The following is a 26058-nucleotide window of genomic DNA, read 5'->3' as shown; positions in this document are numbered from 1 at the left end:
CTGAAAAAGCCAGCCTCTCCATTATGGAACTCACTGACAAGCCTTCGCAGTAAGAAATGAGTCTCCCACACACTGACTCGCTGAACTGACGATGCCATACCTACTAATGCTTACCTGACCAGTGAGGAAAAGCCTGTGATATCATGAAGATCTGCCAATATGTTCCTGGCAAAGGACTCATGGGATACTAGGCACTTTAAAAAAGTGGGCAGAGACTCTGTGTTCTTCAAATGATTATTGTGACCCAGTTGTGTGATTGTGTGCTGCCAAAACCACCAGTAAATTTGACAGGGTTCATGGTTGCCTGGGTTAAACATGTTGTGGGTACATGGCCATTTTAGCATACCCATAGCACCATTTCAAATGCTTAACAACTAATATCTATTAATAGTTGAGAAGTCTGGAAATATTATTACAGTTCACAAATTTTAGTTTTCTTTTTTAAGGAATTCTAATTTGGGATATTTCCTACACCAGGTCTTTGGGACTCTTGGCCTTCCCCAAATAGAAAATACTTTTCTATACAAAGGGTGCCTGTCCTATAAACTTTTCAAGGTTAAATAGAAAGAAATCCCTTCTAGCTTTCTGCAAGTTTAGTCAGAAGCAGGGATGGATAAATTTGTCCAATTTAAGGTTGCTCCATTTTTTATTTTCTCAGCTATTCTGTTTGGGGCCTTTTCCACACTGATTTGCTAATTAAATGGTGAAAAAAAGGTTCAGGTGAATATTTGTTCATACTTCGTATGATTTCTTCCAAATGTGTGTGCCTTTTGTGCCCAATTTATTCTAACATTTTTCTGTACGCATTTCCCTAATACATACATTTTTGTGCATATTTTGGTTAATATATTTGGTGCATTTTTTAGAAGCTCTGAACCCCATCACAAATCAATGTCATCCAAGCACTCAAATGTGCTATGTTTTAGTAGAGTCAGTGGGAAACTGGAAAATTGTATATATACAAATGCAATTTTCCCCTCCATACCATTCAAAAGAATGCCCTATGAATCTCAACAGATCATACTTAAAAATAAGATATAATTGACAAATGCTTAAGGAAGAAAAACACAACCATCCCCAAAGCCACTGGAATTTACAGAAATGTTGGGACAAGAAACATCTCTGCCCAACATCCAGATAATGCTGATTTATAACTACTCCCCACTTGCATCTAACTGTGAAACAAACATGCGCTGGCTACATTTTTCTTCTGCTATATCCTCATGACATGGCATTCATCTCATCCTCAGCCCATGTGGAAAGAAGCTTGTCATCTTCACTGCAGTGTTTCCCCATTTAAACTGACACCATTCAGCAGCAGCTACGAAGTGTGTACGATCTGTTACACATCACCATCAGTTATACCAGAGGCAAAGTCAGATGACCAGCCAAGGCTCTTATCTATGGCATTCTGCTGTTACCCTCTAAAAGGCAGGTAAAGCAATGCTGTGCTGGTGGTTTATCAGAATTGCCCACTAATGCTAGACTGCTTAGTCAGCAGTTAAGTACTTTAAATCTACTCCCTGTTCCCATTTAATGGGAAGTCCAGATAGCAAATCAGTAGAATAGGGTAACTGTCACAACATAGTGTAAGAGTGGGATGGTGCAATAGGAAAATTTCATAACAGACTGAAACAACAGACCAGCACCCTCCTGAATGCAGCAAGGATGAATTTGGAAGTCAACACTTGTGGCTTATGCTGCGCAATGAAAGAAAAAGATGGGGAGAGTAACATGAAACAAAAATGTGACCTGTGACATAGCTTGTTTTGTGATTCTGTGTGGGTTTTTTTATTCAACTTAGTTTACCACAGTAGAAGGTACAACAAGGAACAGAGGAAGTTGGACAGTCCTGCACTAGATCAGTCCCATTTCTGATTGATAGATGCTTTTTTTCCCATGGGCTGGTGATGCACTGCAGAGGGAGACCAGCAAAGATGGAGGTATCAACCAGTCACTTCGCTTATGATGCATTGTGCATGCAAGATCAGAACAGCTCCGTTTTTCAGTGAATCAGACAAGAGGTCATAAGACGTAGGTTCTGATCATCAGGAGAGGCAGTAAATGTCATGCCAGTATCATTTTCAGCCAACTGAAAGATGGGTGTAGAGCATTTTCTGGGGGGGAAAGGCTCTTAGCCAGGCAACCAGTTGACAGAGTAAAAGATAGTCTCCTTGGCTTTTAAATCCACAGGGGAATACACCTACCCGCCCACCCACACAAGTATTATTCACCTGCTAACATCTACAATTCAAGGATCTGCCAAAGGCCTGGAGTTAGAGATGGTTAAAAAAAAAAAAAAATGGCAACTTGACAGGTACTATAGATTTACAGCCAGTCTTTTGAACTTCCAGAGAAGGAGCCGGTGAATCTATGCAACACGATCCAATTTTTGAACTCCTTCAGCTGTGGGAAGAAAAAATTGTGGCTCTCTGCATAACCATGGTCTCCTGCCAGTTGAAGGGCAGTGACTTCTCCATCATGCACCAATCGCTCTTGCCAGAAAACATCTCCTGTGTGGGTCATTATCTGCATAGCGAAAGTATTAAATCATTTCCTCCTGCAAAGCTGGCTGGCTTGCTTGCTTTCTGGGCCTCAAGGTGGGAAGAATGCAGCTCCAAACCATTTTAAAATACAAACTATCTGGAAGGTCATTCCTGCTCCAGCTGAAAAATTCTTGAAGCGATGCAATTTCAAAACAAAATGAAATAGGGGGTGGTGGATACAGTTCCTTGGCTGCTGGAACTCAATATTTTGCTTAAATTTACATAGATGAAAAGTGATATTGGAGGAAGGAAGATTATGTTTCGTCACACTCTGTACGCTCTGGGAAATTGTGTGTGGGATTGCCACATTTTTCATCCAGGACTGCTTCTGTATCTTTTATCAGAACATTCAGAAACCAAGGTCCACCACTTACAAAAGAGAACACTGCTTTTGCACCTTTACTATTTATGCAGAGGAATGAATTAAACTGCAATCTACAGTATATCTGATTAAATTTGTTGCACAACTGTTCAAAGGACAGAGACGCCATGCTCTCTTTTGCATTCCACTACAATATCTACCATTGCATGTGAAGCGAATCCAGTGAGACAGACACAACATAGTAAAGCGCACGAGGTGGTCTTTTCAAAAAGGAGGCCGAACCATAACATGATTTAGACAAGGCTTTTTAGACAGCTGGGTCAGAAGGAACCAGAAATCCTTCTGGATCAAGGCCATGTATATTTGGGGAATGTGGTGTCTGCTATCGCAGCTATGCTAAAATCCAGGATTTCTCAACTAATTCTTTGAATCAAATTTTACTGAAACTTGATTGAAAGTGGCTCAGTACACTTTGAAGTTTCTAGTGAAATGGAATCTGCTCCTTCCCGGTTATGTGGCATGAACTGAAGAAACATGTGAAGGTTAACTACTTTGTCCCTCCTATCAGGAATCCTTAAACCCCAAGGGAAGCCATTGTGAAGGGGTGCCTCTTATTCAAACTTTGGGTAGCAAGGAAGCGTCCACGTGATTAAAAAGTGTGTAACAGCAGGCAACCAGAACAGCATCACCCACAGCCTAAAATAAAACTAAAAAGAAAGATACCGCCCAAAGGAATCCTGGAGAAATTCGTCATCATCCTGAGAATGACAGAAAAACAGAAGCCTCTTTTACAGGGGAAGAAAATTGTTCAGAGGATGGATTTCAGCGCCTGATTAAGAACGTTCGCTCCAAAAGATCGCCTCTAAGGATTACAACATTTGAACTGAACTGCCAGCATTTCAGGTTTTCTAAAATAGGGATTTTCAAGGCTATAATAGTTATATAAAATAGTTCCAGAGCTTCAGCAGCCCTCAGACACAGCGTCTTGTGTTCCCCAAAACTGGAGCTACCATACCGTTTAATGGGACAAAAGTAAATGAATACCACATATTAATTTAATTTTAATTAATAAAAATAGTAATTCTTTTGGTCATAGTTCCACCCAATTTTTCTCACGGCTTCACCCATGTGCTTTTTTAGAGTGAGTCTTGGAGGGCTTGTGAAAAGCCAACCGTAGCTCTCCACTCCCCAAAGATTCATCTATAATGTTTAAAAAAAAAACCTTCTTTTATCATACATGAATGCAGGGTAGGAGCAGGGAGAAACATGGAAAGTATTCCTGTTATCTTGGATTCATCATGTACTGTACAATTAAGATGTACATGGTTGCAATTCTCTAGCTATAGATAAGATCTAAATGAAGATATTGGCTCATATGGAAAGGCAAAGATTTAAGATTGTATCAGCGGTCATCAATCATGTCCATATCTCACTCAATTATTCCAGCAACCCCTTTGAGCTATATCCATAGTCTTTGAGACATTCAAGTGTCTCATGTTCATTAAATGTGCTGCGGGCGGCTGTGCACACATTTTCTGGCCACTGATATCGTGCAGCTTAACCTCATTGTCCCCGCGTTTTCCTGCTTTGATCTATTTAAAGAACCAATTAGGCACGTCCTTATCTGTGTTATAGAAGTGATACTCCTACACACATGAAGTATTTCCTATCTTCCCCAACTGCCTTCAGCTTTTGTTCCTCTATCAGGCTTCTGTGGTGAAAATATTATGACTCTGGAGTATTTTGTAACATTTTATTTTAGGATTCAATTATGGAATGATGCATTTCAATGTGTGGAAGCTCATCACGATAGCTACTCCATCAAGGATGGGGCAATAATGCAGATAATTGTTTGATCCTATGTATATCTCACAGAAAAACAGTCAAACTTCTTCATTAAGATCAACTGACAGTTGGAATTCCTCTTAGGGGAAATATAATTAACCTCCAAAGGGTCAAGCTGTAGATGATGATGAATGTGATTGTTCACCCAGAGATTTGTAAAGGAGTATTTGCTCAAAGACTAGAATGTTTCTTAAACTGATTCTTACTGCCCTGATAGAAGAACAAAAGCCACAAACAGTTGGGAAGACAAGGAAAGACTTTCATGCATATAGGAACTGCTTCCATAATGCAGATAAATACTTAATTGGTTTTTTAACTGTTGCTGATGACTTACAATATGTAGGTCATCTTGGACTTGAGCTGGAAAGACTTGATTTGCATCCATGAATTCTTTGGGTGGTCATTATTGCTGGATTCACATATAATGCTACGTTATAGTATGAACTTGCTGGGAAAGATTGAAGGCAAAAGGAGAAGAGGATGGCAGAGGATGAGATGGTTAGAGAGCATCACTGAAGCAATGAGCATGAAACTGAGCAAACTCAGGGAGGCAGTGAAGGACAGTGAAGGCCTGGCGCGATGTGGTTCATGGGGTCATGAAGAGTCGGGCACGACTGAATGACTGAACAATAGTATGAACTGTGAACCACAGGTTGTCCACCTAGATGGCAGCAGCTAGCCTACCTTGGCTATCAAGAAAACTAAGCAGGATCACACGTGGTTGCTATTTGGACAAGAGACCACTTAGGAAACCTGAGCACTGTGGAGTAGCGCTCAGTTGGAAGTTGGAAAAACATCCCAAAACAAGATAGTGGAAAGGCACTTCCATATCATGGGAAGGCAATTATATGAAAGATCAATTTGGAGGCATCTTTACTTTTAGAACACGATTTATACAACTCAGCATATGTCTGACTCCTGGAAGTTTTGGGTGCTGCCTCCAGTGACGTTCAAAAGTTGTTTCCAAATTGCGTTTTTTAATATGATAATCGATACAGCACTGGAGAGAGATCACATTCGCTTCATTTAATTTTAACAGGAAGCAATGTTAAAGCAGTATAGAATATATACCTAATCTTTCTGCATGCTGGTGAGTCTCCATCTGAAAGGTTCATAACAAACTGTGCACCGTATTACTTTACTGATGTAAAGAACAGATCCATCTGTGCCTTTTGAAAATGTGTGACAACAGCTCTTGTCAGATCTGTTAATGAAGTCCATCCCCTTCCCACAGTGACTCACACCTCCCCAATGAAAAACTCCTGCAGATTCCAGCTCTGCTACAACGTGGTTTATGTTCCAATGGCCAAGGGGAAAAGATGGTGCCACAGACTCAGAACATCTGTACAAGCATCCTTTTCACAACACCTGAGCCAAAATGGGCACCTCTCCTATACAGTATGGATTTCACACAACAGCATCCAGGATGGAAGAGGTCATGAAACGGAGGACAAGCTTTGCTCCATCCTTGTACAAACAGAGCCAGTGAGCGTGTCACTTTACAGCATACGCTAGAAGTGACTGAGAGAGGATTGGAAGAGTATTAATACTTCTGAGCTTTGGTGTTGGAAAAGACTCCTGAATAACATGGACAGTGAAGAAAACAAACAAATGGATCACTGAACAACTCAAATGAACAGGTTTAAATGGTTCATTTTCATAAGTTGCTTATTTTTTAATTCATACATCATGCTAAGACAAGCATTGCTTGACAAGTCAGAATGCACTGGATTTTCACATAGGTTAGGCCATAAACCATTTATTACCCACCAGGAATGGATTTGCAAATCTTGCTACGTGAGGAGTAAATAACTACATTATACTTAAAGCAGTGTTTCTCAATCTTAGCAACTTTAAGGTGTGTGGACTTCAACTCCCAGAATTCCCCAGCATGAGGAGAAACACTGAGATTGAGACTGAGATTCAAAAACACTACTTAGAGCAAAGTATTCTATATAAACACAGGAAGGAATCCCAGAATGCTCTTTTGTGGAATAAAATTGGAAAATACCAAAATGTGGCAATGTGTGGGTGCTGTGGTTGGAATTCAGCCACTCAAGTGCACTAACCCTCCTACACCCATTTTCTACAATTTCCCCAAAATACCCAACCAGCATCCTGTAGGCACTGAGTATATTCTTTTTCCTCATCAGCCACTCTGGTTTTCCATTCCCCTTATGACACCTCTACTGAGTCAAGCTCAGGGACCCCACTATCTGGTGGAACCTGCAACCTGAGCAGCTCCAGAAGCATACGTCTTTCTCTGCCTTTTTCCCAATTTACACTTCCCATTAATGAGCCAATTAAAAAAAAAAAAAAGTTTGCTTCCACAAACTTTTGAGTTGCTCCAAACCAGCTGATTCAAAAGGTGAAGTCTCCCTTGCACTTGACTTTTGGGGACTACATGGAAACTTCTATGTAGTTTTGCTGGCAACAGTCTAAAAGTGGTTTTCCACTGCCTTCCCCTGTGATGGTTTTTCACCTTCCCAGTCTAGCCCACAATCCAAGGATTTCCTAGGGCTGGTCCCCCATCTAAATACTAACCAGCCTGACTCTAATTTAGAGATCAGCCAAGGTTGGCTAAGCTCCCAACAGTGCAAGCCATGGTATTCCCTGTGACCCTATATGGAAGCAAAAGTTGGACCTTCAAGCAGGATTGGAAGAGTATTAATACTTCTGAGCTCTGGTATTGGAAAAGACTCCTGAATAACATGGACAGTGAAGAAAACAAACAAATGGATCACTGAACAACTCAAATGAACAGGTTTAAATGAGTCTACTTTGGACCTATTATGTGAAGACCCAGCTCCCTAGAGATGGCTCTGATGCTGAGATAGGTGGAAGGAAAGAAAAAAGACAGTGATCAGCTACAAGGTGGATGGACTGTTATAGTGGCAATGGGTGGACTGTTAGAAGACCTGAAAGATCAAGTTAGGGACAGATCATCATGGAGAAAACCTATGTAGTCACTAAGAATCAACACCAACTTGATGGCACATAATCAGTCAATTAATCAAGGTTGCCTAGGCTAATAGCTCTCATTTTTGTCTGAGTTATAGCATGTTGGTCAGCAGGGGGGATGGGGAAACAATTTTAGAGGGGAACTGGTAGACTCTGTATGTTGTCTGATAAGCTATGTAAGATAAAGCTCTGTTTTATCTGCAGAGATCCAGTCCACGTCCACCTACCTTCCTGCAATTTGCCTAAATTGGAATCTGGGGGCAGATTTACAGGACTCTGCACTATGGATTAACAGAAAAATACTGGTTCAGCCCTGAGGAGAGAGGTCAGTCACACAGGCTGGGAAATATGTGAATTATTTCAAGGCACCATATTGGGCAGACTAAACTAGACCAAGGACTTCCTCCAGTGACATCACCCACAGAAAAAACTTTTCCCAGGATGCAGTAGAATAACACTGAGGTTCTCAGAAGGGTTAGCTTTCATCTCAAGCTCAGGTTCACCCTACCTTGTCCTTAGTGATAATAAAAGTGGTGAAGTACTGTATATAGAACCACTAAGGCAGTGTTTCTCAACTTCAGCAACTTTAAGACGTGTGGACTTCAACTCCCAGAAATCCACAGCCAGCATGGCTGGCTGCAGATTTCTGGGAGTTGAAGTCCACACGTCTTAAAGTTGCTGAAGTTGAGAAACACTGCTCTAGGGAAGTGTTGGGGGCTATATTATAACCTTGCACCACTAATGCAAGCTGGAGGACTCTTGCTACAAAAGGACCCTTACCACTTCCTAAAACTTTTCTGTAAATATAAATCAGATCCCTCAAGTGTGCTATGGCCCATCATATTAAAGCAGCTTGGCTGGAATCCTACTGGCTATCTGGGAATTAACTTCCACTGTACTTTTCCAATTCATTTCCAGCCTAAATGAATAGATTGGCTCTCATTCCGTGCAAAATATTTACTCATTTCTTGACCAGTGCTGTACATTATTTTGTGGAGGGGGACACAATGCATCCTTTTGTATACTGAAACCTTATCAGTCCTAAGTGGCAATATAATTAATGAGCAAAATCCTCTTATCTAGGCTGCAGAAGAATCTTATCTGAGAAAATATCTCTTGCGGTGTGTGAGGATTAGAAAAGGCATGGGAGAACTGAAGAGAGGGAGGCATATATTTTCAAGTGCATAGTATTTGCACAATCATGTTTTTCCAAAGTAAACCCTCTGAATGAGGATTATTCCAGGTTTAGGTATAGGCCAGGGATGGGAATTCTGTCTTACAGAGTTCAGCGGGCGCAGTTCTGAATAAATATGGATAAGTTTGCCCTTCAGTAGGATATAGGGATATTTGCAGAAAGGATGGCAAGTGGGAGCTGGTCCAGTTATGGATGATTTCACATATTGTGCTAAGCCATGATACTTTTATCCATGGTTGCTGCATTAACCATAGTTGTCTGGTTCATATAGCGGGCTCAGTCCTACAGCATAGGGACAGGATTTGCACAAACAAATAAGCGACAAATCTACAATATGGGTTAACGTAATGCATATTCCAAGAGAACCAGTTTGGTGTGGTGAAGGCACCAGGCTAGAAACTGGGAGGCTGTGAGTTCTAGTCCCACCTTAAGCACAAAGCCAGCTGAGTGACCTTGGGCCAGTCCCTCTCTCTCAGCCGTAGGAAGGAGGCAATGGCAAGAGACTTTTGAAAAACCTTGCCAAGGAAACTGCAGGGACTTGTCCAATGCTGACACGCCTGGCTGGGAGAGATTAAAAACATGAGCTTGACTTCTGGTGAGTTCATGGATACATCCACATAGTTTTCTTGCAACAGTACAGAATAGATTTGCCACCACCTTCTACTATATTTTTTCAACCACCTCGGGGTTTTCTGGTGGTCTCCCATCCAGGCGCTAACCAAGTCCAAGCCAACTTAGCTTGAGATCAGCCACTTACTGAGTGGTAAGTGTTCATTATTATTATTTAGGTCAGTATCTGCTTTTTTCTAAAGCTCGAGGCAGCTTACATGAGGATCTCCATTTTATCTCCACAGCAGCCCTATGAGATAGGGTGGGCTGAGAGATAGCAACCAGCCCAAAATCACCCGTGAATTTCCATGGCTGAGAATTAAACCTTGAAGGCACCAACTCAGTTTGGTCTGTACTGTATTTATAATTTCTAACCACTGAGGATGTACTCAGTGATGTGGCCACCAAGCCAAGCAACATCATGCCACAAGGCCATCTCCTTTGCACATTTCTCTAGAGACGACATTAACTCAGAGGCAGCAGTCATGCACTCATGCTTTGGAAGCTGAAGTCTTGGGTTAAATTCCCAGTACACTATATTGGGTTGGAAAAGAAAGACCTCCATGGAGTCCTTGGGGTTCTCTGAGCTTGGTTGTTTTCTTGCAGACGTTTCATTACCCATCTAGGTAACATCTTCAGTGCTAGAAGGGAGTGGGGTTTGCCCTCTGTACATACAGTAGCTTGCCCTGTCAAGGTTGGCAGGGCTGTTCTTTTCTTCTTGATAGTTCCTTGATTAGGCTGCTGTTTACTGCTTGATTATCTGAGTTGGTAGTTCCTTGATTAGGGTATTGTTTGCTGCTTGATTGTTTGTCTGGTGTTAATCCCTGCTTATCTGGGTGTTGATTGCTGGTGAGGAGATGTTCTGGTCTTTTTGCTTCCTTTTCATTGTCTCCGCCTGGAGCTCTCAGGAAAGACCTCCGCCTGGAGCTCCCGGGAGTTAGCATAACCTAACCAATGTTCAAATATTCTTCTGCTGACTTTTATTCCAAACCAGAAAATATACCAACGGGCAAAATAGAATTTGCAGGGGGAAAGACCCAAGTTCAATTCTTGGTAAATATAAATATGTGCATTGAGAGTGGGGGTTTTGTGGCAACAGTACAGCATTGGTATTCCATTGCCTTTCCTGAGTTTTTTGGTTTGCCTTTTTATTTAGCAGCCTTGCGCACACCCCTTGGATGTCTTCATTTGTGTCATCTCTGATGCAGCTCCTGAAACGGCCCAGGGAAGGCTTAGTTGCAGATACGGCTTTAGCCTGGACCAGCTACATTCATAAGGCATGTTTATCCACAGTGGGGCCAGGATCTTTTCGATTCACACAGCTGTCCAGGTTTGCATTGGACCCATACATTAGGCTCCCACAATGGGCTGGGTTTAAAAACAGGCTGGTTAGTTTGTGGGTCCATGGCTGCATCCACCAAATGTACTTAACCAGGTCAGTTAAAGCAGTGTTTCTCAACCTTAGCAGCTCTTAAGATGTCTGGACTTCAACGCTCAGAATTCCCCAGCCAGCTGGCTGGGGAATTGTGGGAGTTGAAGTCCAGACATCTTAAAGTTGCTGAGGTTGAGAAACACTGACTTAAAGACTCTGCAGTTGCACTTACACAGCGGTCTGGTCGACAAACGCTGCCCTTTAGATCAGTGTACGGTTTGGCGTGTTACCTGAAGCCCGCAAGCAGGTTCCTGTGGGTCCTCCGAAGGCGCGCAGCGGGGAGAAAGATGCTCACGCGCGCAGCATCAGCCTTCCCAAGCGGTGGGACTGGGCGCGAAGGCGGGATTAATTAGTGACCTCGAGGCTGCCACCTCGCCCGTGGCCAAAGCGCGTTGCAATCGCCTCGATTCCTAGAAACACAGCCCTTGCGCGTGAGAAACAAGCCCGCGGGCGAGGTGCTCTGCTAAGAAAGCGCGCAGAGGCTTGAGCGTGCTTCCGCGCAACCTGACTCAGCGGGAAAGCCCAGTCTACGAGTTTCGCGCGATCTGCTTCCAGGTAGCGCAGCCGGTTCCTGCTCGCGCTGCCGCTCAGCCTTCTCGAGGCGCTCCTCGACCGGCGCGCTTGCCGCTCCCGGCAAGGGGCGGGCCGAAGCGGGGCCGCCCCTCCCCTAGGCAGGTTGCTCGCCCGCCCTCGCCGTTCCTCGCCAGGGTCCCGGCGCCGCCCTCTCGCCCAGCGAGCACCGCCTCGCCTGGTGTCACAGCGCGCTGCGCCGGCGGCGGAGCCAGAAGCGCGCTCGGCGGGCGCACGGCGCAAGAGGCGGGCGGCGCTCGGGACGTTGGGTCGGGGAAGGGGCGGCGGCGGCGGGGGCTCGGGCGAGCCTCTTCGTTCCTGCGCCGGCAGGGCTGGAGCCGGCAGCGGCAGGGTTGGCGGCCAGCCTGCCGGACGATGTCCCCGGCCGCGGGGCAGAGCGGTGCCCGGTGGCGGCGGCGGCGGCTGCTGCTGCTGGCGCTGCTGCTGCTGGCGGCGCTGAAGGCGGCGCGCGGTTTTGGCGACGAAGAGGAGCGCCGCTGCGATGCCATCCGCATCTCCATGTGCCAGAACCTGGGCTACAACGTCACCAAGATGCCCAACCTGGTGGGCAGCCAGTTCCAGACCGACGCCGAGCTCCAGCTGACCACCTTCACCCCGCTCATCCAGTACGGCTGTTCCAGCCAGCTGCAGGTGAGTGCCGCCGCCGCCGCCGCCTCCCGAGGTGACCCCTCTTCCCTCCTTCCCGGGAGAAGTTACTTTCCCTGGAATGCGAGCTCTCCCGCTGATGCCCCGGGGTGGGACAGGCTTCCTCAGAGGTAAACCGCGCGGGACTCCGGCCTCTTGGCGGAGATCAGTGTCGCAAAGGCTCGGCGCCCAAGCGCTTTCCTCCCGTAATGTAACCTTCCTTCGGTCCTGAGTTCCGAAAGGCCGGCCGCTTCGCGAAAAGTCGATTGACTCCGGAAGTGAGCCCCGTTTAATGTGGCAGATGCGTTGAGGGCCCCGCGATGAAGAAAAGAACAGGAAAAGAGCTCCTCGGGCCATGTGCAGAGTGCCTCTTCCTGGGTCTAAGAGGAAGAGAAGGTGGCTGAGGTCATATATAGCGCTCCACCACATTGGAGACGTAGTGGCTCTCTTTGCTGAAGCGAACCATGGAACTTTGGGCAGATAATATGAACTCATCATCCTTGACCAGTTCAGGCTACTAACCCAGAAAATTCATTAGCCAACTAGGTTAAGCATGTTGGGGGAATTGTCAGGCAAAGTTGAGGTCCAGCTGGGAATGACTCAGTGCAAGACAGCTGGTTGGAAATTTCTCCTCTGGATGGGATCCGAGGTCCGGGGAGGCTGCGGCCACCGCTGGGTTGATAAGAACAGCCCTCTTTCTGCACATGCTATGAGATCTTGCTCTCTTTCTGCTGGAACCTCTGAATGATAAGCCCAGGGGTTAAAAAGGGAGGCTTGGCAGAGCTGAGGCAGGCTGTGGGGAACTTTGCAACAAACAGCCCTACCAGCCTATTCATGGCAGGCATGAAAGAACTGTAACTCTTCCTCCACCTTTCAAAACATGTTCCTGGGAGTAGTGGAGTGCTTAATCCACTCCTGGGTGTTTCCAGACAGGAGGCTTTGGGGGGATCAGGTGTACTGAGAGGAAGCTGGCACTTGGCAGAGGCTGCTGGAGGACGGTTGCTCTGGGCCCGCCCGGCAGAGGTTGAAGCTGTGGTGTTGAGGCCAGACGGGTTGTCCAGCATGGCTGGAGATTAGAATTACAATGGGGATCAGGGTTATGCTACGTTAAGTAGTTAACAGTGTGCTGCTGCTGGGGAAAAAAAAGCAAATTTCCCCCTTGGGATCATGCCAAAGGGGACTGAAAATTAAACAACCAAGACGGTAAAGGCTTGCAATGAAACAAAGCTTTGAGGACTTGGGGTGGAGGGTACAAGAAAGGGCAAGCAGGATGATTAGGGGGCAAGAGAAGACTACAGACTGGGGGAGGGCTGATGTTGCTTTTTGGCGTGGAGAGAAGGTGAGGCGGTGGACATGCACACCACAGAAGTATATAAAAATCCCACACAATTGACAAGGACGTTTTTCTTCCCCACAGCGTTAGAGCTAGGGGTCACCCATGAAAAGAAAATGCCTGGAGACTCAAGCGCGATAAAAAGGGGCTATCTGTGGGCCACTCATCGCTCAGTCATACAGTTCATGGTCATGAGGTTTGTTGAAGGCCACCAGTTTAGAGGGGACTGGACAGATCCATGGTGGATCAGGCTATTGGTGGCTATGAGTCTTGATAGCGGGAATCATGAACGCCAGCTGCTAGGGAGCAATGGTGGAAGAGGAATATTTCCCTCTTATCCATGGTGTGTGTTTCAGTGCCCCTGGTTGGATATTGTACGATGCCAAAGGCTGGATTAGTTGGCCTTGGTCTGATCCAGGTGAGCTTTTCTTAGGTTCTTTCATTCCACTTGGTTTGCTTTCGTCTTTTGCGTTTCTTCTTGCCGGCCCTTGCACCATGATGACCTAAACCAGAGTTCCTCAACCTTGGCCACTTTAAGATGGGCGGACTTCAACTTCCAGAATTCCCCAGCCAGCCTTGCTGGCTGGGGAATTCTGGAAGTTGAAGTCCACCCATCTTAAAGTGGCCAAGGTTGAGGAACCATGGCCTAAACCTCTTAGGTCAATAGCACCCTGGTTTCCACTGTGGGTTTCAATCGGGGAGTGGTGGTTGCACTCAGATATTCAGGCTTATCCGTGACAGTTTGGCATGGCATGGTTTTGGTGAGAACTCTATGAGATTCTCCATAAAGACCTGTAATTTTGGCGTATGAAAGAGAGCTTACATCCGAGTTCATGAGTTGCTCTGGGTCTGTCCTCATCCAACATAGAAATGCCTCCGCATTGTGAGTCTTTTCTGCACCTGCACAGGAGACCCACATCACATATCTCTTCCTCTGTGTAACCAGAGCGCCGTGGATGTATTGCAAGCCTACGCAGCATCATGGAATAGAGTCTTTTCTCAGTGTTCTGCAGAAACTTAGGTGCTCCGCTGTCTTTTTCCCTGGGACTGCTCTGCCTCTCCACCACTATTTTTAGAAGAGTTTTTAAAAAGATTCCATCTTGGGTCACTCCCTAGACTTTCCCATTAACCAGCAAAGGACACTTCCTGATTCTCTGCTGGTTTTGTAACCACAATCAGCAAATTGTCTTTCTACTGTACGAAAAGTTGCCACATGCCATCCATCGGTTGGTCTCTTTCTCGCTCGTGTCTTGGCAGTTTGGCAGCGAAAGCCAAGAGGATGGTGGGTGACTTTCAGAAGAGGGGGAAAATAATGAAATGGAAATAACTTTTGTGGTGAAAATCATAGCCACAAAAGTGATCAGACTTTGGAGTTTTCTAATGTCATGGAGAGAAATGTATGAACCTGACAGCTTTCAGATAGCCTTATGAACACTTGGATTTTGTCAAGCGCTGCTGGAAAAACTTGTCTTCCAAAAGAAAGCAGGTGGTAGGTGCATATTTAATTCCATCTTCTCACTTTTTCCCTTGTCATCCTGGCTTGTAATCCTGCCTCCAGTGTTTTATTCCTTTTGGTTAAGACCTGTTATTTTCCAAAATGGCTCCAGGAAGTTAATGACTAACTTGGACTTGCATCTCAGGTGTGCAAAGTAAGGCGTCCAGAAATATGACCATGATTTTTTCCCGCTGTGCCTTCAAAGAGTCCTAAGTATCTTTCTTACTCTCAGGAAGCTTTACAACACCCCTGTGAGGGGGGTTAAATGGAGAGAACAGACAGCTGTAGAGTCAGTGAATTTTCTAACAAGACCCTGGTCTCTACAGACTTACTAGGACTACAGAAGGACCCAGGACCCTCTTACTATTGGACCCAGAGTTCTAGCAGGTTTAAGAACAGAAAATGATGCTGTGAGCAAGAATGGGTCCTGTGTTTGATTCCACAGCACAAACACATTTTCTTCATGTGGAGTGAAAACTGAAGGGCAAAGCCAAGGAGGAGGAGCAAGGTCTTCCACTGGGTGTGAATCTGCCAAGATAAGAAACAGACTTACAATAACATCTAAATCCAAAAAGGTCTGGTGGTGTTACTTGCAAGGCTGTAATGCAATATTCCAAAGTTTTCCTCTTTCCCCTTCTCCCTCTCTGCCAGCCTCTCTCTCTCTTTAGGTTAGGCAAAAAAGCTGTTTGTCTTGAAAAGAAAATCTCAAGCTTGTTTTAGGAGATTGGCAGGTTATCCCTGTAGAGAGTGTGTGTTTGCTCAGGTAGCTCAGGAATTCCGACGACAGCACTCAGCTTTGACACTGACATTAATAAACAAAAGGCAAACCAGCAGGGCCTTAAGTATGTCAGAAATTTTCACGTTAATGGAGATGAAATCCCTCCATTAACATGCATGAAAATGAAATGCATGGAAGAAACAGGCAGTTGCCCAGGTTAGGCCACTCTAAATAAGCTCTCACTTTTAAAAACACATTTGAAACAACTTTGCAGGTCAAATGCATTCAAGCATGTTTCTAGCCCACATTAATAATTAGCAGTCTGAAACTACAATAAAGCTTTCCATTTCCTTGGACACATAAACGGTTTACTTGCTTGTTGCTAGCAACTAAAACGTGCCAGTTTTTGTTTTGGTTTTGTAAAGTTTTAACAAGGTTTTGTACACTGCCTTACACGGAACAGGAGAAGACACCAGTTGGTACCTTCTTTCAGGTCCGGAGATTGAATCAGAGGAGCCCACGTTCAGATCTAACTTCTAGTTTGTTCCATTCAGCCCTGAATTTCCTGATGTCTCCTATCAAAATATTAATCATTTGGGAGTAGAGCTACTTTGGAGCAGTGGTTAAGGCACCAAGCTAGAAACCGGGAGGCTGTGAGTTCTAGTCCCGCCTTAGACACAAAGCCAGCTGGGCCAGTCCCTCTCTCTCAGCCCTAGGAAGGAGGAGGCAAGGGCAAACCACTTCTGAAATCTTGCCAAGAAAACTGTAGGGACTTGTCCAGGCAGTCACCAGGAGTCACAAACTGACTCGAAGGCACCAAAATAATAATAATAATAATAAAAATCCATGCCCTAGCTTTTCCGAGGACTAACTAAATGTGTTTATTTGGAGGCGAGCATCAGGGACGACAATGAGACTGACTTTTGAGTAAACATGCAAAAAGTTGTGTTACACGTTAATATAAGAGAAGATGCTAAACAAGAACCCTTCTGTATCTATTGCTCTGATAGCACATAATGAGCATGAATAAAAATTGTTCAGCTTCTTTCTGGCTCTAAATTAATCCCGGTTGGTTCTGATGCCAACATCAAACATTTCAGGATCTGGTCCCAGTGGAGTTTTTATAAAGTTCTTGGCTGGAACATTCCCATTTATATACATGTTTGGCATTTGGGGAGGGAGATTTTTCCTCCATGTTGCCTGTGGATTTCCATGAAAATAATTTCCTATGCATGGAACAGTAAGTTTGGGCAAAAAAACAGTTTAGACTCCTAGAGATACTAACTTTATTAATTTTTAATAAAATACGACTATCATCACTCCTGCAACAGTGCTTTTCCATTATTGTGGAGTGGGGGAAATAAGCAGGGGTGTGTCAGCATCCTTTTCACAGAATTGTTCCCCTTTAAAAAAAAAAAGGTATATTCCAATATTCACTCTTTAAAAACAGTATCATGTTTGATGTAGTAATTTTTTTTTTTTTGTCTGCGCTCAGTCATTGCTGACCCTGCAGTGACTGCTTGGATGAGTCCTTGCAGTTTTCAAGGCAATTGTTTTTCGGAAGTGGTTTGCCAGAGCCTCCTTCCTAGAGCAGAGCCCAGCTGGTGAGCGCAGGGAGGCGGGTTTCCGTTGCTTCGCGCCCTTTTCGGGCGCGCGCAGTTTTTCGTGCTTACCGGCAACTGCTCCCAACTCCTTTTTGCAAGGCGCTGCCAGCATTTTTCCTCCCACCGGAGTGAGAGTACCCATTTATCTACTCACGTGAGTTTTCGACCTGTTGGGTTGACAGGAACTGGGGAAGAAACAGGAGCTCACCCTGTTTAACGCGAAGGCTGGACTCGAACCGCATGTATTAATCTTGGCTTTGTTGTAACCAAGCATATTTGGAGGGGGGAGACTTTGGGCATAATCCAGAATATTTCAATTCTCATTTTGAATGGGGAAGAAAGTGAGAGCTTGTAGTCCTGTCAGTATTCATTGCATAAGGGTTACTTATCTGCCGCAGGGGTCAGTCTCTATCCAACCTTAGCTGATACTTCCAAGCTAAGCAGGGTTGGACCTGGTGAGTGTTTGGATGGGACCCCAGGCTGGGAACTTGAAAAGATATTCCAGAAAAATGTAATAGCAAATCACTGTTGCCAAGAAAAGTACATGGAAAGGTCCATTAAGTCAGTAGGAGTTATCCTCCGTACCTAGATTGGAGATTTCACTTGAGCTTCATTGATCTGTTTTTGTACACAGAACCTGCCTATGTTGATGAAGAAAGTCAAGGCGTGTCTTTTGCTGTGCAGCTGATTTCTACATTTCAACCAAAGTCATTTGCAAAGGAATCTAGCATCAGCAGCAGGCACTTTTTTGAGAAGTTCTGCTGAATTGGGGCATCCTTAAATCGAGACTGCCCTGTCTCTGGCCTATGAAAATTCATTTACAAATGACTGTGCTGGATAGGTAAATGCTGAATGTTGGAGACATGACATCAGTGGTGGGAAAAGCATGGATTTGATCCTTTATCTGACATGTTCAGGCCCTACACTTAATAAAAGCACATTATAGTGCCATGTTGTTACCTGTAATGGGTTAACCTGTCCAACTGGTTATCCTCCAAAGTCGTTGGATGCCAGTGGACATGATCCAAGGAGCTGGCTGAATTTGAAGTCCAACCCAACTGGAGGTGCTCAGTTGGACTTGGGGAATCTGAAAAGAAACCAGTGTTGAAGGGGATCCAGTTAGAGAAAGCTGGGATGAAAAAGTTTGGGGAGACATCACGCATGCCCACTTTTCTGAGGTTGCTTTGTCCTTTCTTCCTCTTCCAGTTCTTCCTTTGCTCTGTCTACGTCCCCATGTGCACGGAGAAAATCGACATCCCCATCGGCCCCTGTGGTGGCATGTGCCTCTCCGTCAAAAGGCGATGCGAGCCAGTCCTGAAAGAATTTGGTTTCTCCTGGCCAGAAAACTTGAATTGCAGCAAGTTTCCCCCACAGAACGACCACAATCACATGTGCATGGAGGGACCAGGGGACGAAGAGGTCCCTCTCCACAGCAAAGCCCCCTTGCATCCTGGAGAGGAATGCCAGACTGTCGGATCTAACTCAGACCAATACATCTGGGTCCGGAGAAGCTTGAACTGTGTCCTTAAGTGTGGCTATGATGCTGGCCTCTACAGCCGGTCCGCCAAGGCGTTCACCGACATCTGGATGGCTGTGTGGGCGAGCCTCTGTTTCATTTCCACCGCCTTCACAGTCCTGACCTTTCTGATTGATTCCACTCGGTTTTCCTACCCAGAGCGGCCCATCATATTCCTGAGCATGTGCTACAATATTTATAGCATCGCTTATATTGTCCGGCTGACTGTAGGCCGAGAAAGGATTTCCTGTGACTTTGACGAGGCAGTAGAACCTGTCCTCATCCAGGAGGGCCTCAAAAACACAGGATGTGCTATCATTTTTTTGCTGATGTACTTTTTTGGCATGGCGAGCTCCATCTGGTGGGTGATTCTGACCCTGACATGGTTTCTGGCAGCTGGGCTCAAGTGGGGCCATGAGGCCATTGAAATGCACAGCTCGTATTTCCATATCGCTGCTTGGGCTATCCCTGCAGTGAAGACCATTGTCATCCTGATCATGCGGTTGGTCGATGCTGATGAGCTGACAGGGCTGTGCTACGTGGGCAACCAGAACCTTGATGCCTTGACGGGCTTTGTGGTGGCTCCCCTTTTCACCTACTTGGTTATTGGGACTCTCTTCATTGCGGCTGGTTTAGTGGCTTTGTTTAAGATCAGGTCCAACCTTCAGAAGGACGGGACCAAAACTGACAAACTGGAAAGATTGATGGTGAAGATTGGGGTATTTTCGGTGCTATACACCGTGCCTGCCACCTGTGTCATTGCCTGCTATTTCTATGAGATCTCCAACTGGAAGATCTTCCGCTACTCAGCAGATGCCTCCAACATGGCTGTGGAAATGCTAAAGATTTTCATGTCCCTGCTTGTGGGCATCACATCAGGCATGTGGATTTGGTCTGCCAAGACGCTGCACACTTGGCAAAAGTGCTCAAATAGACTCGTGAATTCAGGGAGGGTAAAACGGGGGGCAAAGAGGGCGGATGGTTGGGTGAAGCCTGGGAAAGGGAATGAGACCGTGGTATAAAGAAAGATCAGTAACCAGCAAATGGTCTTTCTTTCTCCTCCCCAATGCAAGATGAGCTGGTGGTACAGGAACATTGGGAGCAGGAATGTTGGAGTGAATCCTTTAATGGGAAAAGGAACCATGTATGATCTTTGCAGAAATTCAGAGGAGGGGAGGAGAGCAGCAGAAGCAAGGGGGCTTGACCAGACTGGGGAAAAAAGCACAACTTCTAAAAATGAAGCAAGGCTTCACAAAGCTGTGAATGCAAACCGTGGAGCCTCTTGGATTTCTATCAGCAAGTTTCTATCAGCAAGCGGTGTTTTTAGGATTCATGGGACTTTGCACCTCCTGATAACGCAGAGTGTGCCTTCTCTCACTCCCTGTCTTCCCCTTCTCCTGTCCTGACTCACATTTATCACTGTCTTGTAAAGTAGCACAAGAAAAAAAAATGGAGGGGAAGGAATTTCAAGGGTAATCATTTTGCTGGATCCGGGGCGGGGGGAAGTTGCTGTTTTCAGGGAATTTAGAATCCAAAGTTTCTCAAACTGGAAAGTGATGTTCAGTTTGATGTCCAAGCTCTTGGAGACAGCAGAAAGTTGCAGTTCAGTCTGCAAGCTTTGGAGTTCTGCAGAAACCTTCAAGCAGAAACCAGGGAAGATTCTGAGGATGAAGCCAAGGCAATTTGCCTTTAGCTTCCATCTACCAAATACTATTATGGGTTTCAGGCTGCATTTGAGATGAGGAAACAAACATAGAATGGAAACAGGATCTGTTTCTAATCCTGATGACCCCAAAATGACAAAATGTGTCATCAAGATGTCACAATGCAAGAGGTAAGGTCACCAAACGCATAAAACCCTTGTCCTGATAGATTTATTTCGGTGAAAAAAACCAAGAAACTTTAAATATGAATCGTTTAGTTGCAGACCACGCTATGGATAAGCATTTTTTTCATATTCAGCGGCAATAGTTACTAAACAGGTTTAACCCCCAAGGATCACAGGAGGATAACAGTGATAATATGACCCTCTGCAGGGGCAAAGCTGGTTTTCAGATTCTTGGGGGAGATTTTGAGAGGTGGAGAAGTTTTGGTTTTTTTTAAACAAGAAGTTTAATGCACCTATTTTGCTTCTTAATTTGTCTTTCATGTCTCACACAGCCACTGAAAAGTTGCTGGTGGAAGTTTGGCCCAGGAATTAAACTTCTAGCCTAAACTATTGAGGCGGTAATTTAACACTTCCCAAGAAATTAAACAATTCTTCCTTTTTTGTACTAAATCCCTGCTTTAACAAATGTCTGCCAGCATTTTCCAGACTGGGGGCCATCCAATGTGTGGTGTTCCCTTTGTAGAGCTTTTGGATGAAAATGTTTAGCTTGGTTTTTATTCTTGGGGAGGTTAAGGGTAGGGATGGGAACATCTCACTACCCAGAAGGCTTGTGTTCCCATTGCCATCCTTATTGTCCTGTTTTGAATCCAAACATTGCATCACCAAAATTAAGCTATTTGGCCTGTTTTCTAGCCCAGTGTTTCTCAACCTTGGTACCTTTAAGATGTGTGGACTTCAACTCCCAGAATTCCCTAGCCGGCTGGGGAATTCTGGGAGTTGAAGTCCACACATCTTAAAGGTACCAAGGTTGAGAAACACTGTTCTAGCCAATGGGGTTTGAGGTTAAGAAGAGATGTTTTTCACCATGCTTCTATTCCTGTCCTTATTTTCATGTTTTTAAACTGAAAATCCTACTATTAAAATCAATTCATTTGGCTCTTCTTGGGGTTAAAAATAGTCTTCATCTCACTCTTTAAGCTGCAGACATGCTGTCCCAATTCCACTGGTTTGCACCAAATTCCAAGATGCAGTCTTGGGGTACAGGAAGCCTCCCGTCGTCAACTTTTGCCTTACGACCCTTTCCCATTGCTCCAACTCACAAGATAAAAACAGTATGTTGGAGCCAGACTACAGCTTGCATAGATCTCCATGAATATTAATGGGAAAATTAACTGAGCTCTTACTTTTAACCAGAGGTGAGGTCAGCTAATTTAGCCAGGCTTCGGGCCTCCCCATGGCCACTAAAGCCGCAGCCTCTTTACCTGGGTAGCTCCTTTTATTCCATGGCTTCTGCTTCTGTTTGCAATTGCCAGGAAGGAGCAGAACATGGAGACCTTGCTCAGGGAGGCCTTGTAAACTCTGCTCTTGATTTAAGAAATCTCTGCCCATAATAGTAAATGCCCACCAGATTAAATTAATAGGGAACTTCATCAGTCCACTGACCACTCATGTGCATGCAGGCAGGGTGTCTGCTGTGCCGAATTTCTATTTTTTCCTAGGCGGTGTTGAATCTTGCTGCAAAGTGATCTTCCAGATCCAAGAGAGTTATGCGGTACCCTCACAAACGGGATCTACGAGTATATATTTAGCTGCACTCCTGAATACAGGTAGTCCTCGTTTAGCGACCACAACTGGGACTAGCATTCACTTCATTAAGTGAAGTCGCTATGTGAAAAATCACGGGGCCACGTCTCTACTTACGATTTTACACAGGACAACACATACTAACTGACTGTAACGGTGAACATATGACTTGGAGAGAGAAGCTGCAAAGGTTGTAAATGGGGGCATTGGTCACAGTTACTTTTTCACCATTGTTGTAACAGTGAATCATCACTCAGTGAGGACTACCTGTAATTAAAAGAACAGCGTACATCCCAAATCCACCCGCACTAAGAAAATAAGCACATCAGGGGTGCCACCTCCTTCACATGCTATTGTTGTAATGACAGCAGTTTAAAATTAAAAAGTGGGAGCATTCAGCTTGCAACCCCCCACTCCTTTCTGTAAAGGTCTGCTCTTGGTAGAGCGATTGCAGCCTGCCATTCTGAGCACGTAGACCTGCTGTTTGTTTTAACAAAATTTACACAGCACTGTCCACCAGAGTGAAAGTGGTGTGGGTCTTCTTTCTGTAAGGTTTTGCATAAGATTTCCTGATGGATTGCCATCCTTATCAAAATAAGCAGAAGGGGGGGGGGACACCCTGAAATCTGATCTCACTTTGCAGCCAGACCCCATCCCTTCTTTCCAATCTGGCCCTTCTTTCCAAACTAAATGTTTGTTCTTCCCACTCCCCCATCTGATCAAAGGTAAAGCGTCCTTCAAATTGAACTCAACTCCTGATAACTTCACACACATACCCACTGTGGGGGGAGAGCTGTGTTAGTTTATGGGGCAAAACGTCAGGAGCCTGTTAGCTACTTTTCCAACTAACAAATTATGTCTTTTAATAAAGGTCAGAAAAGTGGCTACCAGGCACCTGATTTTTCACATGTGCACGTGTAGATCCCTCCGCAAGTAGTACGGACGAGGGTTGCTATTGCCCCCAATGGGATTTTTTAAATAACTTCCCAGTCTAGATGACTGCCCTGGGATTTCCAGAAGTCTTCCATCCAAATACTGACCAGATTTGACTCTGCCTCGCTTTGCAAAGTCGCCTAGCTTGGATTTAATGGCCCCCCTGGACGTTTTCTAGATCCTTTCTACTTTCCCACTCTTACCCATTCTACGTCTCAAAATCTAAGAGCCTTATCTAAGGAAAGCTCGCGGGGAGCTAATGAGTCAAAGGGAATGGAAGGCCACTTCTGACAATTGGCTTTCTTCAAAGCCTGTTTTGTTCTGCGTTTCTCTCGGTCTCTCTCTCTCCCCACCCCTCAACCCGGTAAGCTAATCTGGCCACCCCTGGAGACCCATTGCATTAACCAATTAAGGCTTAATATGTTTCACCCTGTGTGATTGTATCTGTGTTGACGCCAGTCTGGGCAAACTGAAATGTTACGTTCCTTGGCAGCTTTGCATTCACACAGATCAGTTGCATAATTTCTGTGTCAGTTACAATTAAAAGGACATTCCCCAGCCATGAGAGAGAAGCACAGCTGACTCCCTCCAAACCAAAACGGGAAGGTTCACTTCTGGTGTGTTTTCTTTTGCCTTTTGGTCAATGAATGTAAGTGTACCTTTTTTTAGAATTCTTTTCCCCCCTCCGCCCTTAAGAAAAAGCCGCAGAGAGAATAAGACTTCGTAAGTCAGAAGATTTATGAAGTTTTAAGAGTTTGGTGGCTTCGTTATCTCTGCTGCCCTGAAGGTGTTTGTTTGATGCCTGTGATCCCTTGGGTGGCTTTTAGAGTTGAGGAATTTAGCTGGTTGGGTAGCTGGCCTAGCTTTTCCTTTTCCATCTGCAGAGGATTTCCCACTTTCCCCCAACTTGGGTCCCTCCAGCATTTGAGCTGCTTGTAAGAAAACCGCATTTTCATAAGCTCTGAGAGCGTGGCCAGTTTTCCTAGGCAACTTAGTGAGTATCTTTCATGGTGTGGAGTCTCTTCTGCATGCAAGACGTCGGCTCGGGGGTGCTGGGTTAGAGTTGAATTGGGATTTTTTTTACCCTGCACAGTTGCAATCCGCTGCGCCACGCACGGTTCTCTCTGATGCCCCTGGCTCACCTTTCTTCATATTAGGATGGCAGAGTTCCCAGTTGAAATTTTAGAGTTCCCAGTTGTGATTGGGGGAGATGTGTATTGTTTTTTCTGCTTCTTGCAGCGCACAAACCAAGTGAATGGCCACAAAGCCAGACCTTCTCCTTAACTTCTTAGCTGGAGGTCTTCTATTTTGCTTTGATGCAATGTAGTTGAAGAAGACCTGAGCCCTTCTGTTCCCCCCCCCCTTTTTTCTGAAGAGTATACAAAATGCCTCTTATAAAAACTACCCGGCTGCTGCCTTGAAAGACCTTACATTTTCTTAGCTTGTAACATTTTGCAGATGTTTCTTTCCCTTTGCTCTCGGATCTGTGCCCCTAGCTTGCTGGCTGGGGAATTCTGGGAGTTGAAGTCTACACATCTTAAAGTTGCTGAGGTTGAGAAACACTGATCTAGAAGAACTGCTTTAAAAAAAAAAAAAACTGTCACTCAAACTGCCTTTTTAGGTGGCCGGTGTTTTATATTCATTTCCAAATGGAAGAAAAATGTTCTTTGTAGTGAGAGCCAGGGTGGCGTTGTGGTTAAGGCACCAGGCTAGAAACTGGGAGACGATGCGTTCTAGTCCCACCATAGGCACGACACCAGTTGGGTGACCTTGGGCCAGTCCCTGTCTCTCAGCCCTAGGAAGGAGGCAATGGCAAGCCACTTCTGAAAACCCTTGCCAAGAAAATGGCAGGGACTCGTCTAGGCAGTCTCCAAAAACCAGACTCGATTGAATGGATTAAAAAAAATGGAGCAAACTGGCAGACGAAGCTCTTCCCAGTTGTGGGTTTCCTGCCAAACTCAGAAATGTGATTGTGCCATTGGCTTTATTTTGCATATGCAAACACAACATTATCTGGGGAGGGGGGGAGTAAAGATGTGATGTGTGACCTGTGGCACATGAACACGTCTTTCTAAACATACTGTTATCCCGCTTCTCAGCGTGAGATGTTTACACGCCAGCATCCTATGACCCAGGAGATGACCACGTTGGTGGGCCTTTGTTATACAGATATCTGCCAAATAAAGAGTTTGTGGAAATGCAATTTGTGAACCTTCGTCCAGAAACCTTTACAAGATTGCATCCTTTCTGATACTCTGGAGGGTTTGGGGGGGGGGGAGCTCTCTGAGCTTGGGAATACTCAAAACCCTTGCTAGAGTAAAGCTTCCGGAATCTGAACTCAATAAACTGGATGGTATCATTCAGATTATAGTCAGGAGCCCCTGTGTAGGAATGTTTCCTGCAATTATTTTTAAGCAACCCGGGAGAATGACTGGGGCCAGCTCATTGACGTCTTTAATTCGGGGGGGGGGGCAGATTGAATTTACAGGAACACTTTAAAAAATGGGCACTCCTCCTGCTCACTGTAGTGACACAATCCATTTGTCCTTCGGCTGTTTCCACGTTCTTTGACTGTGTGTGTCAAGTAAGCCTATGACGTGTTGAACGGGGGAGGGGGGGAATCTATACCGTTGAATTGCAGGGTTGTAAATTGTATTCCTGCTCACTCTTAAATCATATGCAAATGTTTTAATCCTGCCCAAGGTGAAGTTACCCTAATTTAAGCATAGTTTCTCCCCCGCCGACCCCCGGAGTGATTCTGGCCACATCTTTCTTCCATTATCAGAGATTTTTAAGACTTGTTGACGCTTGTAATATAACGACTGCTGTGGATGATTTCATGGACACTTAGCTTCAGGGTTGGCCAGGTGGCTCACCGGCTGAGATTGTGACATTTAGGTACATGTTTTATGTTGCTTGTGT

General features: G+C 45.1%; 1 protein-coding gene across 1 annotated transcript; it reads left to right on the top strand.

Moving 5' to 3' along the window:
- Nucleotides 1-11625: 11625 nt before the first annotated feature.
- On the top strand, nucleotides 11626-20121 carry FZD4 (frizzled class receptor 4). Its single transcript, XM_088140542.1, has 2 exons — nucleotides 11626-12131; nucleotides 18482-20121. The coding sequence occupies exons 1-2, from the start codon at nucleotides 11856-11858 to the stop codon at nucleotides 19811-19813; spliced, it is 1608 nt and encodes a 535-aa protein (XP_087996668.1). The 5' UTR covers nucleotides 11626-11855; the 3' UTR covers nucleotides 19814-20121.
- The last annotated feature ends 5937 nt before the right edge of the window (nucleotides 20122-26058 follow it).

This window comes from Python bivittatus, unplaced genomic scaffold (assembly GCF_059951505.1).
Source record: "Python bivittatus isolate LINGU-HERP-01145 unplaced genomic scaffold, Pbiv_v1 ctg000340_np1212, whole genome shotgun sequence".
NCBI classification, from domain to species: domain Eukaryota; kingdom Metazoa; phylum Chordata; class Lepidosauria; order Squamata; family Pythonidae; genus Python; species Python bivittatus.
This window is presented reverse-complemented; position numbering and strand designations above follow the sequence as displayed.

Excerpts from the sequence above, each read along its gene's own strand:
- FZD4 (XM_088140542.1), top strand. The coding sequence starts at position 11,856 with ATGTCCCCGGCCGCGGGGCAGAGCGGTGCCCGGTGGCGGCGGCGGCGG. Across the intron at positions 12,132-18,481 it reads GCTGTTCCAGCCAGCTGCAG|TTCTTCCTTTGCTCTGTCTA; the intron begins GTGAGTGCCGCC and ends TTCCTCTTCCAG.